Here is a 17,668-nt window from a genome sequence, read left to right as displayed (position 1 = left end):
GCGCTTCTCCCTATAGATGATGCCTGGCCTGCTGTGTTCCACCAGCATTTTGTGTGTGTTGTTGTTTGAATTTCCAGCATCTGCAGATTTCCTCGTGTTTTATAATTTCTCACTTGCCTCTTTCCTTGAAAATGACACAGGTTATGTGATTTGGAGACAAGGGCTGCTTGTAATTGGGTGTGTTGAATCTGGTGATAATGATCCAGACATTTTTTGGAAGTCAAGAGTAAGGTGTAAAACTTGGTGGTTATGGCCATTAAAGAAAGGAAGACAAAGAAGTCTGGTTGCCTGATACAAACTAGAGATAGCAACATTCCCTTGATAAGAATTAAATTATGAAATAGCCAGATTCAAGTGGTGTGCCACCTGCTGCAGAAAAACTGAGAAGCTTCTAGAAAATACAGAATCAGCTATACTACAATTACTAGGTTATTTACTGAATAATATACATACATAAGTGATTACTGGCCTATTACTTGCCTTTTCTCCTTGGAACGATGGGAGGATGAGAGGTGACCTGATAGGGGTGTATAACATAATGAGAGGCATTGATCATGTGGATAGTCAGTGGCTTTTGCCCAGGACTGAAATGGCTAGCACAAGGGGGCACAGTTTTAAGGTGCTTGGAAGTAGGTACAGAGGAGACGTCAGGGGTAAGTTTTTTTACGCAGAGTGGTGAGTGCGTGGAATGGGCTGCTGGCGACGTTGGTGGAAGCAGATACAATAGGGTCTTTTGACAGACTCTTGGATAGGTACATGAGCTTAGAAAAATAGAGGGTTATGGGGAACTCTAGGTATTTTCTAAATTAAGTACATGTTCGACATAGCATTGCAGGCTGAAGGGCCTGTATTGTGCTGTAGGTTTTCTATGATTTTATTATAGAAAAATATAAACAAGCATAAGAAAATTAAACTACAAGAAAAATAACAATTCTGTACACTAATCCAATAAGTGCCACCATCACACAAGGACATGATGTGGGGAGGGTGGTGAAGCAGTTGAAGATGATTCAATCTAAGACTCTGCTGAAGGGTTCCTACAACGCTGTCCTGGGGCTGAGCTGACTTGCTCCAACATTAACAATCATCACTCTTTGAAGCCATACTCAGTCAAGTGCTTCGTCAATGCTGAGGACCGTCCCTCTCCTCTAGAAATCATCTCTTTGACCCATACTTAGATAATGCTCCAACAATGTTTTGAGACAAGTAATGGTGGTAATATCCACGATGAACCTCAGTGAACAATGATGGGTGGTAAGGCTTTGTCAATAATTACCTAACATGGTATTAGGATGCAAATCTGTGCTTGCAATTTCCATATTCATTAACAGGATATGTATTGGCATCTGTAATCTGTGAAGGACTGTAAATCTGTGACTCGTTGATATAATGATGCACCTAAAGTTCCCAGGCAGCAAGGGGGAGCAGTCTGTGATTTCCCTACATGGATGTCAGGCGGGTCTGACTGTTTGATAAATCCAGGAATTGGGTGTATATCTGTGATCCCTCTGCATGACAATGAGGCACAAGTGTCTGTGTCTTCTTCACTTCTGATCTACCGCCTGTGGGACTAAACTTCACCCAGGAGCTAGAACATAGAATATTACAGCAAGTACAGGCCCATTGGCCCACAATATCATGTCGCTTTTTAAAAAAATCAAGATCAATTTAATCCTTCTCTCCTGCATAGCCCTTAATTTTTCTATCATCCAGGTGCCTATCTAAGAGTCTCTTAAATGTCTCTAATTCTTGCAGCGGGTTTCGCACACCCACCACTCTGGAATTAAATACAGGAACTCTCTAAACAAGAGCACTGTGGGACTAACTCCATCACACGACTACAGCTGTACAAAAAATATACACCCAAATCTCATTCTCAGAGACAATTTTAAGCATGGGCAATAAACACTGGACTTATTGATGATGGCACATACACAACTGACTAATAAAATAGCTGTGTAATCTCTTATTCAACTTTACCTAAATAATCATCAAAGGAGAACTTATCGTTGTCCCAAAGCTGGATGATTAGCTTAGGAGGCATTTTCACTTCCACCTCATCCAAGTTCCAAATATAATTCTAAAAGAAACAGAAAACTTCTTCAAAATCATTATTTACACAAATATTTAGAAATAAGCATGTATGCAGCATCTTTTGTGAGGGATTTATTTGGATTCAATCACATGTCATTTAAATACAATGACTGACTAAATTATACAATGATGGGTTGAAGGGCTGATTTCTATTTTATGCACCCTATAAATCTATCTAAAATACAAAGGAGAATTATTCAAATACAATAAAATATTAAACTATAGCCATCCATTAGTCTCGTGAGACCACGGATTTGCGCATTGGAAGGTTTCTAGGGCGTAGGCCTGGGCAGGGTTGTATGGGAGACCAGCAGCTGCCCAAGCTGCAGGCCTTCCCCTCTCCATGCCACCGATGTTGTCCAAGGGAAGGGCACTAGGACCCAAGCAGCTTGGCACTGGTGCCGTCGCAGAGCAATGTGTTGTGCTCAAGGACACAAACACGCTCCTCAGCTGAGGCGCGAACCAGTGACCTTCAGATTACTAGTCCGATGCCTTATCCACTAGGCCATGCGCCAACACAAAATATTAACATAAAATATTAAACTAAACAATTTCCATCTTCAAGGTGCATTAACTGAATTTACAAATAGGTTCTTCAGAGAAGCCAGTTTCTCAATGGACTACCTCTTCCCATTCAGTTCCTCTGTATATAATATGGACTGATAAAAGAATACTACTTATGTAAGGGGAATAAACAGTTAACTAAGGAATGGGAGGAATTTAGTTCACTAGAACTTTATGCAATGGCAACATAGATGCCTTGTGCAGGAAGGCACAGAGTCGAATGTACTTCCTAAGAAGGTTGGCGTCATTCAATGTCTGTAGTGAGATGCTGAAGATGTTCTATAGGTCAGTTGTGGAGAGCGCCCTCTTCTTTGTGGTGGCGTGTTGGGGAGGAAGCATTAAGAAGAGGGACGCCTCACGTCTTAATAAGCTGGTAAGGAAGGCGGGCTCTGTCATGGGCAAAGTACTGGAGAGTTTAACATCGGTAGCTGAGCGAAGGGCGCTGAGTAGGCTACGGTCAATTATGGATAACTCTGAACATCCTCTACATAGCACCATCCAGAGACAGAGAAGCAGCTTCAGCGACAGGTTACTATCGATGCAATGCTCCTCAGACAGGATGAAGAGGTCAATACTCCCCAATGCCATTAGGCTTTACAATTCTACCGCCAGGACTTAAGAACTTTTTAAAGCTATTATTAATGCTTTTTGAGATGGTGATTTAGATGCATATCATATTTTTTTTACTGAGTTAAGTATTGTATGTAATTAGTTTTGCTACAACAAGTGTATGGGACATTGGAAAAAAGTTGAATTTCCCCATGGGGATGAATAAAGTATCTATCTATCTATCTGGTTGAGATGACGTGTGATCCATTCATGTTTTGCACAAATGGAAGCATCACGATCTTAAAATAAGAGAATATAGAACAAACTAACACAGGCACAGGCCACCCAGCTCACCACTTCCAGGTTGATAAAGCATGCCAGTTCAAGCTGCTTCTATCTGTCTCCACACAGTCTACATCCATAAGACCATAAAATACAGGAGCAGAATTAGGCCATTAGGCCCATTGTGTCTGCTTTGCCATTTCATCGTGGCTGATCCTCTCAGAGCCTTCTCCTCCATATTCCTTCATGCCCTGACCAATCACGAATCTGTCAATTTCTACCTTAAATATATATAAAGACTTGGCCTCCACAGCTGCCTATGGCAACAAATCCCACAGATTCTCTACTCTCTGGCTAAAGAAATTCCCCCTCAACTCTGTTCTAAAATTACATCCCTCTATTTTGAGGCGGTGTCCTCTGGCCTTAGACTCTCCTACCATAGGAAACATTCTCTCCACATCCACTCTCATCAAGGCCTTTCACTATTTTTTAGGTTTCAATCATGTCACCCCTCATTCTTCTAAATTTAAATGAATACAGGCCCAGAGCCATCAAATGCTCTTCATATAGATAGATAGATAGATACTTTATTCATCCCCATGGGGAAATTCAACTTTTTTCCAATGTCCCATACACTTGTTGTAGCAAAACTAATTACATACAATACTTAACTCAGTAAAAAATATGATATGCATCTAAATCACTATCTCAAAAAGCATTAATAATAGCTTTTAAAAAGTTCTTAAGTCCTGGCGGTAGAATTGTAAAGCCTAATGGCATTGGGGAGTATTGACCTCTTCATCCTGTCTGAGGAGCATTGCATCGATAGTAACCTGTCGCTGAAACTGCTTCTCTGTCTCTGGATGGTGCTATGTAGAGGATGTTCAGAGTTATCCATAATTGACCGTAGCCTACTCAGCGCCCTTCGCTCAGCTACCGATGTTAAACTCTCCAGTACTTTGCCCACGACAGAGCCCGCCTTCCTTACCAGCTTATTAAGACGTGAGGCGTCCCTCTTCTTAATGCTTCCTCCCCAACACGCCACCACAAAGAAGAGGGCGCTCTCCACAACTGACCTATAGAACATCTTCAGCATCTCACTACAGACATTGAATGACGCCAACCTTCTTAGGAAGTACAGTCGACTCTGTGCCTTCCTGCACAAGGCATCTGTGTTGGCAGTCCAGTCTAGCTTCTTGTCTAACTGTACTCCCAGATACTTGTAGGTCTTAACCTGCTCCACACATTCTCCATTAATGATCACTGGCTCCATATGAGGCCTAGGTCTCCTAAAGTCCACCACCATCTCCTTGGTCTTGGTGATATTGAGACGCAGGTAGTTTGAGTTGCACCATATCACAAAGTCCTGTATCAGTTTCCTATACTCCTCCTCCTGTCCATTCCTGACACACCCCACTATGGCCGTGTCATCAGCGAACTTCTGCACATGGCAGGACTCCGAGTTATATTGGAAGTCTGATGTGTACAGGGTGAACAGGACCGGAGAGAGTACGGTTCCCTGCGGCGCCCCTGTGCTGCTGACCACCGTGTCAGACCTACAGTCTCCCAACCGCACATACTGAGGTCTATCTGTCAAGTAGTCCACTATCCAATCCATCATGTGAGAGTCTACTCCCATCTCCGTTAGTTTGTGCCTTAAGATCTTGGGCTGGATGGTGTTAAAGGCACTAGAGAAGTCAAGGAATGTAATCCTCACAGCACAACTGACCCCCTCTAGGTGAGAGAGCCAATTAATCCTGGGATCATTTTCATGAACCCCTTTGAACCCTCTTTATTTCAGCATATCCTTTCTAAGATATGGGACCCAAAATGGCACACAATACTCCGTGATGCCTCACAAGTGCTTTTTAAGGTCTCAACATTACATCCTTTCTTTTATATTCTAGTCCTCTTGAAATGAATAACAACATCGACTTTGCCTTCTTCACCACAGAATCAACCTGCAAATTAACCTTTAGGGAATCCTGCACAAGGACTCCCAAGTCTCTTTGCATCGCACTTTTTTGTATTTTCCCTCCATTTAGAAAATAGTTAACCCTTGCATTTTCTCTGCCAAAGTGCATGACCACATGCTTCCTGACATGGTATTCCATCTGCCATTTCTTTGTCCACTTTCCTAATATGTCTAAGTCCTTCTGTAGCTTCTGTACTTCATCAAAACTACCTGCTCCTCCACCTTTCTTCATATCATTTACAAACTTTGCAATAAAGCCATCAATTCCATCATCCAAATCAGTGGCATATAATATAAAAAGAATCAGTCCCATCAAAGACCCATGGCCAGAAGTCACGGGCAGCCATTCAGAAAAGGCTCCCTTTATTACCACTCTTTGCCTCTTCCCAAGCAACCACTGCTTTATCCATGCTAGAATCTTTCTTGTAATATCATGGGCTCATAGCTTGTTAAGCAGCCTCATGTGTGGCATTTATCAAAGGCCTTCTGAAAATCCAAGTATACAATATCAACAGATTCTCCTTTGTCTATCCTGTCTGTTACTTGAAAGAATTCCAACAGATTTGTCAGGCAAAATTTTCCCGAGGAAACCACGCTGAGTACAGCATATTTTATCATATGCCTCCAAATACTCTGAGACCTCATCCTTCATAATTGACTCCATCTTCCCAACAACTGAGGTCAGACTACCTGGCCTTTAGTTTCCTTTCTTCTGCTCTCTCCCTTCTTGAAGAGTGGAGTGACATTTGCAATTTTCCAGTCTTCTGGAAACATTCCAGACTTTAGTGATTCTTGAAAGATCATTACTAATGCCTCCACAATCTCTTCAGCCACCTCTTTCAGAACTCTGAGGTGTAAAGCATCTGGTCCAGATGACTTATCTTCAGAGCTTTCAGTTTCCCCAAGAACCTTTTCTCCAGTTATGATAACCTCACATACTTCAGGATCCCTGACACCTGAAACTTCCACTATACTGCTAGTGTTTTCCAGTGAAGACAGATGCAAAATACTTATTCAGTTCATCCACTTTTTTGTTGTCCCCCAGTACTACCTCTCCAGTGGTCCGATACCCACTCTCACCTCTCTTTTACACTTTACATATCTGAAGAAACTTTTGGTATCCTCTAATATTATTGGCTAGCTTACTTTCATATTCCATCTTTATCTTCGTTCCCTGCCTGTTGGTGTACTTTTCCAAGTGACTCAAACTATTGTATCTGCTTCTGATACTTACTCTAGCAACACATTCCAAGTGTCTATCCATCTCTCTCAATCCACATTTGTCCCATCTCCCCTTATCCTTTTAATCCATGCAACAAACCAGTGAATCTGTTCAGTGAATTTTTCCTCTCCAAGCAAGACCTCTACATCCTTTCTGTAATGCAGTGACTAGAACTGCACACTTTACTCCAAACGTAATGTAACCTAAAATTTATATGATTGTCACAAGCCCATTGTGAACCCAGTTTATTCAGTCACCATGGATCATCTTGCAAGACCATGTCAAAACTTTACTAATGTCTACGCACACAACATCCACTGTCTTGCCCTCATCAATTACCTTCATTTCTCCAAAAATCTCAATCAATTTTGTAAGACAGGACCTCCTCCACACAAACCTATGCTGACTAATGTCTAATCTTTCTAGATGAGATAGATCATCCTCCTTTTACCAAATCCAAAGAGCAATGATCTCATTTCTTTAGTTGTTTGTCATAGAACAATACCAGGCATTAGTCCAGCGATTTTTTTTGGAATACCTCCAATGCCAAAATACAAAGGGAAATAAATTTGCACAGTACTCCAGGTGTGACCTCACCAGTACCCTGTAGAAAGGTAACAATTCTTTCCTAATTCTACACTACTTCCCCTTACAAAAGTGGCCAATATGCCATTTGTCTTCTGAATCACTTGGTGCACCTACCTAACTAACTTATTGCAATTTGGTCACAAGGATACCTATATCACTCTGTACTTTGTACATTTATTTCATTTTGAAATAACCTACCTATAAATTCCTCTTATCCTATTGCAGGATCTTACACTTTTCTAACAGTAAACTTCATTTGCTCACTCAAATTTTGTATCCTGTTTATATTTATAACCTGTTGCAGTCAAAATGGCCTCCCATCATGGGTAAACTTGGATACCTTACACTCTTCTCCACTTCCAAATCATTAATATGAATAGTAAAGGTAGATCTTCAGGGCAACCACAAGTTGCATTGTTCCAGTCCAATAAAGACCCATTTATTCTATCTCTCTGTTTTTAAGCAACAATATATCTACAGTCCATGTTAACATACCTTCTGGAATACTCTAAACTCCTGTTTTTTTATTTAGAGATACAGGATGGAACAAGCCTTTCCGGCTCACTGAACCACGCCACTCAGCAACCATCCACGTTAACCCTAGCCTAATCACGGAATATTTTACAATAACTAATTAAACTACTAACTATATGTCCTTGGACTGTGGGAAGAAAATTGAACACCCATGCACACATGGGAAGAAGGTACAAACTTTCTTACAGAGGTCACCAGAAGTGAACTCCGAACTCCGCCATCCCATGTTGTAATAGAATCACGCTAACCACCACGCCACTGTCGTGCTCCGGCCTTCAGTGTGGCACTTTGGCATGTGCTCTCTGGAACTCCAAATACACTACATCTATAGGTCATATAATTATTCTACTGTTACTTGTTCCTTACCTTTCTGCTGATGACAAGGACTCGTTCCACTTCTATATATTCAAAAGGAAAAATGAATCTCCAGTTAAAGCTACCCTCTCCGTCCAGAGATCTAAAATGGACATCAGTTTTCTGGGTGTTATCCTCCAATCCAATCATCCAGCTAGTGAAAGTAAAATGTGAGTAATTATTTTCAGATTTTGGAGCCACCAATGATACGCACCTTACAACCGTGGGGAAACTACAGGCAACTGTCAATTTATGGAAGGAGAGGGAGTGTGTTTGCCTTTCCAGAAAACATCTATATTACTATAATACAAAGCCACTTTACCTGCACATGCACCAAGAAATGAGCTGAAAATTAAAAAAAAAGACATAAATTCCATGAGAGGAAATTTTTATTCTGTATCTCAGATTTCTCTTTGATAGTAATTTGCGAATTCTTTAAGGGAGAATTTCCTTTAACCAAACTGCTGTTATAAAGGTGATGGGGAAGATTGCCCATTCTGGAGTTATTGAAGAGGAAAATATGAAATATCCTTCCTCTGAATGATAACCTCCATGTCTTGTTCAGGTGTTACCTTAATCAGGACCAAAACAAAAACAGAAGAAGTTGGAAACAATCAGCAGGTCAGGCAGAGTCTATGGAGAGAATAACAGTTAACATTTCAGGTATAAGACCCTTCATCAAAATTGGAGATATGAGAACAAAAAATAGTTTTAAGTTGAGAGGTTGGGGGAAGGTTGTTAAGACAACAGGAAAGTCTCTATTAAAATGAACCCAGGATTGTCTAAGCCATCTGGTGGTGTAGTGGCATCTGCACTGGACTTTTGAGTAAGTGGTCGCAGGTTCGAATCCGTCCAGCTCTTTGAAGACCTTTTTAAGTTGCGCTTGGCTTTGTAAAGAAACAGACAAATGCTAAAGAAACAGCAAGATTGCCACCCGATGCACTACAAGGCTCGGAGAGGAACAATAATAGGATTGTCTGGGTAACCCGCATGTGTGAACTGCCATCCAGTTAACAGATTAATGAAGGTAGTCAGAGAGGGAGAATCCAAAAGTACAGGTAAAGCCTGTGAACTGAAAATCAGAGTTGTTGCTGACACCATAGGAAATCCTGGATATGCTCAGTAAGTTAGGCAGTGTCTGTGAAGAGAAAAAAAAGTTTATATAATAGTTGGCTAAACCAATAGCAAAACTGGCCAGTTGTGATACAGTGAAATTGTTGAATACAGGATGGAATTTGAATATCCCAAAACAGGTGATGAGGTAGTAATAGTTTATGCTGAGCCTCATTAGAACAATGCAAGAGGCCACAGACAGATAGGCTAAATTGAGTATGGATGGAGAATTTGTGACACCCAGGGTCACTAGTGTGCCCAAACCATTCGGCTGTTCTCTCACTCTACAGATGCTGCCTGACCAACCAAACAGTTAAGGTACTTTCTTCTTTTATCTCAGAATTCCAGCAACTGCAGATTATAACTCCCCCACCCCCGTTATTTATTTATTTATGTATTTATGTGTACAGCACCGTAACAGGCCCTTCCGATACAACGAGCTGCACCATCCAATTACACCCATATGGCTGCTAACTCATATGCCTTTGGAATGTGAGAGGAAAATGGAGCATCCAGAGGAAAGCATGTGGTCAAGGGAAGAACATACTAACTCCTCACAGACTACGGCAGGATTGAAGCTCAGTTGCGGATGCTGTAATAGCGTTATGCTAACCACTACACTACCACACAGGACCAAGATTACTTTTATATAAAAGTATATAAAAGGTGTCTGTAAAAAACAATTTGTCAACTGCAATCTCCTGACTTGTTTTAACTTTCAGAGGGATATGAACAAAATATTTTCAGGCATTTATTCTTTTTCCTTGAATTTTCACCTTGCCTTTCCTTGGAGATTACATGGCAAAGAGCTGGGGAGAAATATTTTAGTTTCAGAAGTACATTGGCCTTATTAAAGAGTGTTGTGGTATTTTAAGAAAGTTTTGCTGCAATTATAACTGCTTGTTGAAAGCACACCTTGAATAATCAATTTGTTTCTTTAGCTAAAAGGAGAGGGACCAACATAAATTCATTATTGTAGAGTTGAATTGTCACAAGTGGTCAAATTGATCAGTATAATGGATCTATCTTCTCTGAAGGGTGTTAAGTGTTCTCATTGAAATGCAGAGTTCTTAAGAAGGCTTGACACCATCTATACTGAGAGGTACTTGTCCTCAGCAGAAGAGCCCATTTCAAGGGTTTTAGTAGCAGGAAAAGAAGTCTGCTATTTAGAACTGAGATGCAGGAAAGTTTATTTAACCACTGAAGTGCAAAACTATGGAAATCAAGAGTTATGGAAGTAAAGCCAAAAAAAAAAGATAAGATCAACTATAATCTTATTAGATAGCAAAACAGGTTTGAAATGCCTTTTAAGCCTACTTCTGCTTCTGTTACTTATGTACTTTTATTTGACTATCAATTAGGCTTAATTAAATAATGAGTAGTGTTCTGCTGGCCAAAATGCTCAAATATAAGGAGTTACATAATTATCCTTTCTGAACAACTTCCAGGGGCCTAAACCATTGATCCAGAAATAAGAGTTTAGATGGGGAATTTAAATTCTAGTAATTCAATAAATCTAGAATTTAAAAAGTTAGCATTAATAATAGTCATCATGAAACAACCATATGTCAAAAAACCCACATTATCAAATTAAGTGATAACTTGCAGGGGTAAAATCCTATTGTCTTAACTTTAAAATGTTTGAGGAACTCAGCAGGTTAGGGTTAGCGCAGTCTTGAGGTTAATCTCAACAAAACTGATGGATTTTTTAACTTGTAAGAACAAGGGTTTCATTTTGATTCCACTGGTAATTGGCTCTTTAATAAAGGAATTTTTAATTTTATTAGCTGACTCAGCTGGTCAGAAGGCATCTATGGAGGGAAATAGTTGATGTTTTGGATTGGAACTCTTCATCTGGGCCAATACTCTTCATCTCCAATACTACTTCTACATTGCTCCATATTCCAGTATTTTGCAGTCTCTTGTGTCTCCATGTCCTACCAAGGCCAATATAACTTCACCAACTGTCTCCTCAGTCCTACAGTCAGTAAATGAATAATGAGCCACACTCATACCAGAAAGAACTCAGGGAAGGGTGCTTGTAGAGCAAAAATAAACTGCAGATACTGAAAAGTCTGAAATAAAAACAAACTGCTGAAAATTCTCAGAAACACAAGAGACGATAGATGCAGTCCTGATGAAGAATTGTGAACCAAAACCTCAACTGTCCATTTCCCTCCATAGATGCTGACCTGCTGAGTTCCTTCAGTCCTTGTGTGTTGCTGCTGAAAAGAAATGAGACTTCAAATCAGAAAATGTGTTACTATTTAGATCAACAATCCTTCATCAGAATTCTGTGAACAGTACTTTTGTCTGGATAAGAAACTGATCTTCCAACTCCAAAAGAATGATAATGATTCTCTGTGAAAATTTGCTATCATTTTACTTTTTCATATTAGTAGAAATCTGAAATTATAAACAGACTATGTTGGAAATACTCAGCAGGTTAGTCAGTAGGGACAGAGAGAGAAATTGAAACTATTCTAGACTACCGATCATTTAACAGAACTGGGAATATTTAGGAGATAAAACAAGTTTCAAGATGCAGGGATATAAAGGGGAACCAAAAGTTCAATGACATGCAGGAGCTAACAGATGGCAACATTAACTTTGCTTTCCTCTCTACAGATGCCAGTTGCCTGGTAGGTCAAATATGATAGCAGAAAATAGTATTAATGGTAAGACTCTTGGCAGTGTGGAGGATCAGAGGGATCTTGAGGTCCGTGTCCATAGGACGCTCAAAACAGCTGCGCAGGTTGACTCTGTGGTTAAGAAGGCATATGGTGTATTAGCCTTCATTAATTGTGAAATTGAATTTAGGAGCTGAGGGGTTTCGGTGACGTCATCGTCGAGAATGGCAGCTTAAGTCACTAGCTCCTCCGGAAAAATGCATATTAAGCCCCTTAACCCATCAAATATAATATTTTTCAAAAAATATTAGAACTGAAAAGAGGAGCAAGAATGGGGAAAAGGAATGGAAATTTAAAAAAAGCGACATTGCAGAGCCTGCATCCGAGAGGAGTACAGTGAGCGGCTCTCCTACCCAACCACTTGCTAGCGCAGCGGACGCTGGGTCTTGTTCAGGCGAAGCAGTGAAAATCTTCAAAATCCTGAAGGAAATAATGGAGGTCCAGAAAGATATAAAAAACAGCTCCGTGATATTAAGTCAGAGCTCGCCAGTGTTAATCAAAAAATAGCGGTGGCAGAGACTCGAATTGAGAAGGTGGAAGATAGCGTTCAAAACATGGAACTGATACTGAGTAAGACAATAAAAATATTACATCACCAAGAAGGTAAACTGCTTGACCTGAATGGAAGATCACGGCGGAAAAATATCAGAATCTACAATGTTCCCGAAGGGGCGGAGGGCTCGTCTATGACGGAATTTGTCGGAAAGTTACTGCGAGACGCGCTGGATCTTCCCTCAGCTATGAAGCTGGAAGTCGAAAGAGCCCACCGTGCACTCGTCCCGAAACCTACCCAGGAAAGAAAGCCACGCTCAATAATAATTAAATTTCTTCGGTATAGCACCAAGGCGGAGATTCTACGAAGGGCCTGGGGTAAGAAGAGAGTGTTTTTCAATGATAAATTAATATATTTCAACCAAGATTATTCCCCCCACGGTCCTGCATAAACGCAAGGAATACTCTGAAGTAAAGCGAGTACTAAAGCAAAAAAAGATTATTTTTCAAACTCCGTACCCTGCTAAACTTCGAGTGTTTTATGACAACGGGTCGCGATTGTACCAGACGGTGGAAGAGGCGACTACAGACATGAAGGCCAGAGGGTTGCCCGACAGCGTGACCAAAACGAGGGAAAGCCTGACTGAGGAATTATCCCGCTCCGCTTGGGAAATAGTGCGATAATCAAGAAGGCAGGAGACGGGAGGAGGCTGAGAGAAATATATTAAGAAGAGACCGGGAGTTTCCCAAAGACAGTCCTCACCCCCTTCAGAAGAGCCATAAGGTTTGGCTAACTTTTAAAATGTTGAGAAGCTAAATGGAAGCAAAAGTACATGATGATATACCTATCTCGAGAAATACTTATTATAATGTGGATTTTACATTACTTAGTTGTTATTCTTTATTTGTTCACTTACTCCTTTTCCCCCACCAAAATGAGTATATATATGTATTAATATGTATGTGTGTATATATATATATATATTTGTGTGTGTGCATGTATGTGTATGTATGTATAGGTATATATATATATGTGTGTGTGTGTGTATATAGATATATATACACATACACACACACACACAAATATAGGAGTACACAGGGAAATCTTTTCTGTGTAATGGATTTGTTCACTGACTTTTATGAATACTGCAATGGGGGCCCCCTCAACTCACAAGTAGGAGGGGTTATTCCCCACAGCTAGACATTTCCTCTAGCTCAACGCAGGGTCATCTACTAGAGACCTCAGCCTTGGAATCACACATTCGTTGCATTTTTGTTATCATTTGCGTTTCTTGGTTCTTATTTGTTCAGGGAGTAGATCGATTAAGTTTTATTCTGATTTTAATGATACATTGACAGATAAATACAGATGGCTAAAGACAAGGTAAAATTCATTTCTTTTAATGTCAATGGGCTATTAAATCCAATCCAAACATAAGAGAATTTTATTTAATTTGGAACAATTTGATTCATACTGGGAAAAATGGTTTAACTCCATAATGCCTCATAGGCCTGAATTTATTCTCACAAATCAATGAATCTGTTGTAAAAAAAAAGATCACTCCCTACTTGTACATAGTTCTTTTCTTTTGCTTGTTTTTTTCTTTCCACTCTTTTCTATAAGTGTGTTCCTCAGATAAATACTTCATGGAGATTTGTGATATATATGCACAATGTCTGAAATACATCTTATGGAAATGTTTGTTTGATGATGAACTTCAATAAAAAAATAAATTACAAAACAAAAAAATTTAGGAGCTGAGAAGTGATGTTGCAGCTATATAGGACCCAGGTCAGACCCCACTTGTAGTACTGTACTGGAAGGATGTGGAAACCATAGAAAGGGTGCAGAGGAGATTTACAAGGATGTTGTCTGGATTGGGGAGCATGTCTTTTGAGGATAGGTGGAGTTAACTCAGCCTTTTCTCCTTGGAGCGATGGAGGATGAGAGGTGACCTGATAGAGGTGTATAAGGTGTTGAGAGACACTGATCGTGTGGGTAGTCAGAGGCTTTTTCCCAGGGCTGAAATGGCTGCCACACTCTGCCACAAGAGGACACAGGTTTAAGGTGCTGGGGAGCAGGTACACAGGAGATGTCAAGGTTAAGTTTTTTTTACGCAGAGTGTGTGGAATGGGCTGCTGGCAATGGTGGTGAAGGCGGATACAATAGGGTCTTTTAAGAGACTTTTGGATAGGTACAGGGATCTTAGAAAAATAGAGGGCTATGGGTAAGCCTAGTAATTTCTAAGGTAGGGACATGTTCAGCACAACTTTGTGGGCTGCCTGTACTGTGCTGTAGGTTTTCTATGTTTCTATGCCTGATGATTACTTCCAGTGTGTTTGCTTTTTTATCTACTGGACATTCTTCTTACCCTTTAACATAGATGTCACTCATCTTCTCTCCCATGACACTGGTTTCCTGCAGAATAACATCATTTGTGTTCCAGACAATACAGCGAAGGATGTATCTGTAATCCCCACAGGAAACTCATCAGAATAGGTCCAGACAACGTGGCCAAGCCAAAAGTTCAACTCCCTTCCATTAGCAGGCATTAGTACAAAAGTTAATCTAAGACTAGGTCTACTAATGAGGAGTGCCAATGACTTAACACAACATTAGAGCACAGTACTGGTACTTCAGTCCATGATGTTGTGCCGACCTTTTAACCAATTCTAAGATCAATTTAACCATTTCCTCCTACATAACCCTTCATTTTTCAATCATCCATGTGCCTAATTAAGAGTTACTTAAATGCCCTAATGTATATGCCTCTGCCATTCCTGGCAGGACGTTCCATGCACCCCCCACTCTCTGTGTAAAAAAAACTTACCTCTAACATCTCCCCTATATACTTTCCTCCAATCACCTTAAAATTATGCCATTTTCTCCTTGTCAAAATAATTCTGATGGCCCACTTAGTTAACTATTCATCTAAGCTGTACAAAGGATTTTTAGGAGTGGGTGGATGGCAATGGGAGTAGAGAAGAGTGAGAAGGGGGCTTGGGGTGGATTTGCAGTTCCAGCCCTAGCCAGTGCTTTGCATATTTCTCTTACAGGTAGCAAGACTTAAGTAATCCAAAAAAACAAGGGATGAGAGTAACCAGTTAGAGACTTACACCAGATGGAGACACACAGAGGAAAAGAGAAAACGCATGAAGGAGGAACCAAACTTGCATTCTGGTTTGTACACCCATCAGCAATGGAATCACCAGAGCTTTCCTCGGAGTTTAGCTTAAAGTCAGTCACAGGTAAATCCCATGAATGTCAAAAACAAAAACAGAAAATACTGGAAATAATCAACAGGTCAGGTTGCAACAGCAGGAAGAGAAACAAAAGTTATGTTGCAGGTCAAATATTTCTCATCTAACGAAGGGCGTTTGATCTGAAACTTTAACTGTTTCTTTTCCCATAGATGCATCCTGACTTGCTGAGGTTTTCAAGCATTTTCTGGTTTTAATTTTGATGTCCAGCATCTACAGTTTTTTGATTATCACTGCAAGAACATCGCAATAGATGGATAGGAAGTCAGGAGAAAAAGGCAAGGCAAGGGTTTGTGACGAGTAGATTAGCCGAGCAGGGCTGTAATGATGCTCCTAGGATCTCTGCACTGGCCACCAAGAAGTGAACTACCCACTGAGAATACAGCATCCTGGAATCATCTTAGATTATATTATGACTTGGCTGGAGAATACATACAGCAAGTATGACAAATTATCCGGCTGGCATCTGCACTCACCTGGTGGGGGACCGTGGGGTGATGTTAAAGGGTGGACCAGGAGGCCCCAGGTTTTTGGGAAAGATATCAATCCACATCTGTATTTTCCCCTGCACAAGAAATTATGTTAAAGTGTTGCTTTTCAGTATATGTAACTTTTCACAATTTTAAGGTTCTATTTAAGAATCATTAATCTTTGCTCTACTATAGATTAGCTTCCTTGAACAATTCACAGCATAATACAAGGACATCTGGCTGAAAGAGGCTGCACTGCGTTTCAGCTCCATTAGAACTCCACACGTCTCTCCCTGCCACCTAACCCTTTTTATGTGTAATCAGATCAAATACATCCACCTCTACCTCTTCTTTATGACAAAACCTTCAGTTTTAAAGACCTCTATTATCTTACCCACAAAACTTTCTTTGTTATACAAAACTGCCTGGTCTTATTGGTTCTTCCGAAAAGTTTCCCCACAATGGTCTAACATTGGCTCAACATTAGCTATCCTATAATTACATACAGATTCAGTAAGTCCTGTTCTTTGCTGAGACTGTAAGAAGAACTGAGTGGCCCAAGAACAGTAATACTGCACCATTGAGAATGTTTAGAACATCAGGCAACATGAAATTGACCTGTTCAATTCCTGGTTGTGTACTGTTGAACAAAGTCCTTGTCTCCACATGTTCAGGCACTAGATTCTGCAGTCGCAGGACATGCAGTGCAAGGCGTTCTTCTGGGGGACCTGGGAATGCATAAGGAACCTTCTTCACCTCTGTAAAGCAACAAAGAAAAGAGAATGGTTCAATTAATCAATAAGAGAGACAGACCAAGACACAGAAATTAACAAATTAAGAAATGCTGAAGATGTTCTATAGGTCAGTTGTGGAGAGCGCCCTCTTCTTTGTGGTGGCGTGTTGGGGAGGAAGCATTAAGAAGAGGGACGCCTCACGTCTTAATAAGCTGGTAAGGAAGGCGGGCTCTGTCGTGGGCAAAGTACTGGAGAGTTTAACATCGGTAGCTGAGCGAAGGGCGCTGAGTAGGCTACGGTCAATTATGGATAACTCTGAACATCCTCTACATAGCACCATCCAGAGACAGAGAAGCAGTTTCAGCGACAGGTTACTATCGATGCAATGCTCCTCAGACAGGATGAAGAGGTCAATACTCCCCAATGCCATTAGGCTTTACAATTCTACCGCCAGGACTTAAGAACTTTTTAAAGCTATTATTAATGCTTTTTGAGATGGTGATTTAGATGCATATCATATTTTTTTCACTGAGTTAAGTATTGTATGTAATTAGTTTTGCTATAACAAGTGTATGGGACATTGGAAAAAAGTAGAATTTCCCCATGGGGATGAATAAAGTATCTATCTATCTAAACGGTACTCCTTCTCCTATGATTGTCTACACTTCCTGCAACCTCAGGAAGGCAGCCTACACAATTAAAGAACCCCACCCCGGTCATTCTCTATTCTCTTCATTGTGTTTCCC

At 40.4% G+C, this 17,668-nt stretch overlaps 1 protein-coding gene across 1 annotated transcript in view; it reads right to left on the bottom strand.

The window, feature by feature from the left end:
* The window catches only part of LOC140729376 (myoferlin-like), a 165,489-nt gene that overhangs the window by 9,350 nt on the left and 138,471 nt on the right, over positions 1 to 17,668 (bottom strand). The window contains exons 35-39 of the mRNA XM_073049089.1: positions 16,807 to 16,946; positions 16,195 to 16,283; positions 14,830 to 14,925; positions 8,175 to 8,316; positions 1,981 to 2,080 (exon numbers count right to left, since the gene is read on the bottom strand). Coding sequence (XP_072905190.1) covers positions 1,981 to 2,080; positions 8,175 to 8,316; positions 14,830 to 14,925; positions 16,195 to 16,283; positions 16,807 to 16,946 — 567 coding nt within the window. The remainder of the gene's footprint in view (positions 1 to 1,980; positions 2,081 to 8,174; positions 8,317 to 14,829; positions 14,926 to 16,194; positions 16,284 to 16,806; positions 16,947 to 17,668) is intronic.

Source organism: Hemitrygon akajei, chromosome 1 (assembly GCF_048418815.1).
Source record: "Hemitrygon akajei chromosome 1, sHemAka1.3, whole genome shotgun sequence".
NCBI lineage: Eukaryota > Metazoa > Chordata > Chondrichthyes > Myliobatiformes > Dasyatidae > Hemitrygon > Hemitrygon akajei.
This window is presented reverse-complemented; position numbering and strand designations above follow the sequence as displayed.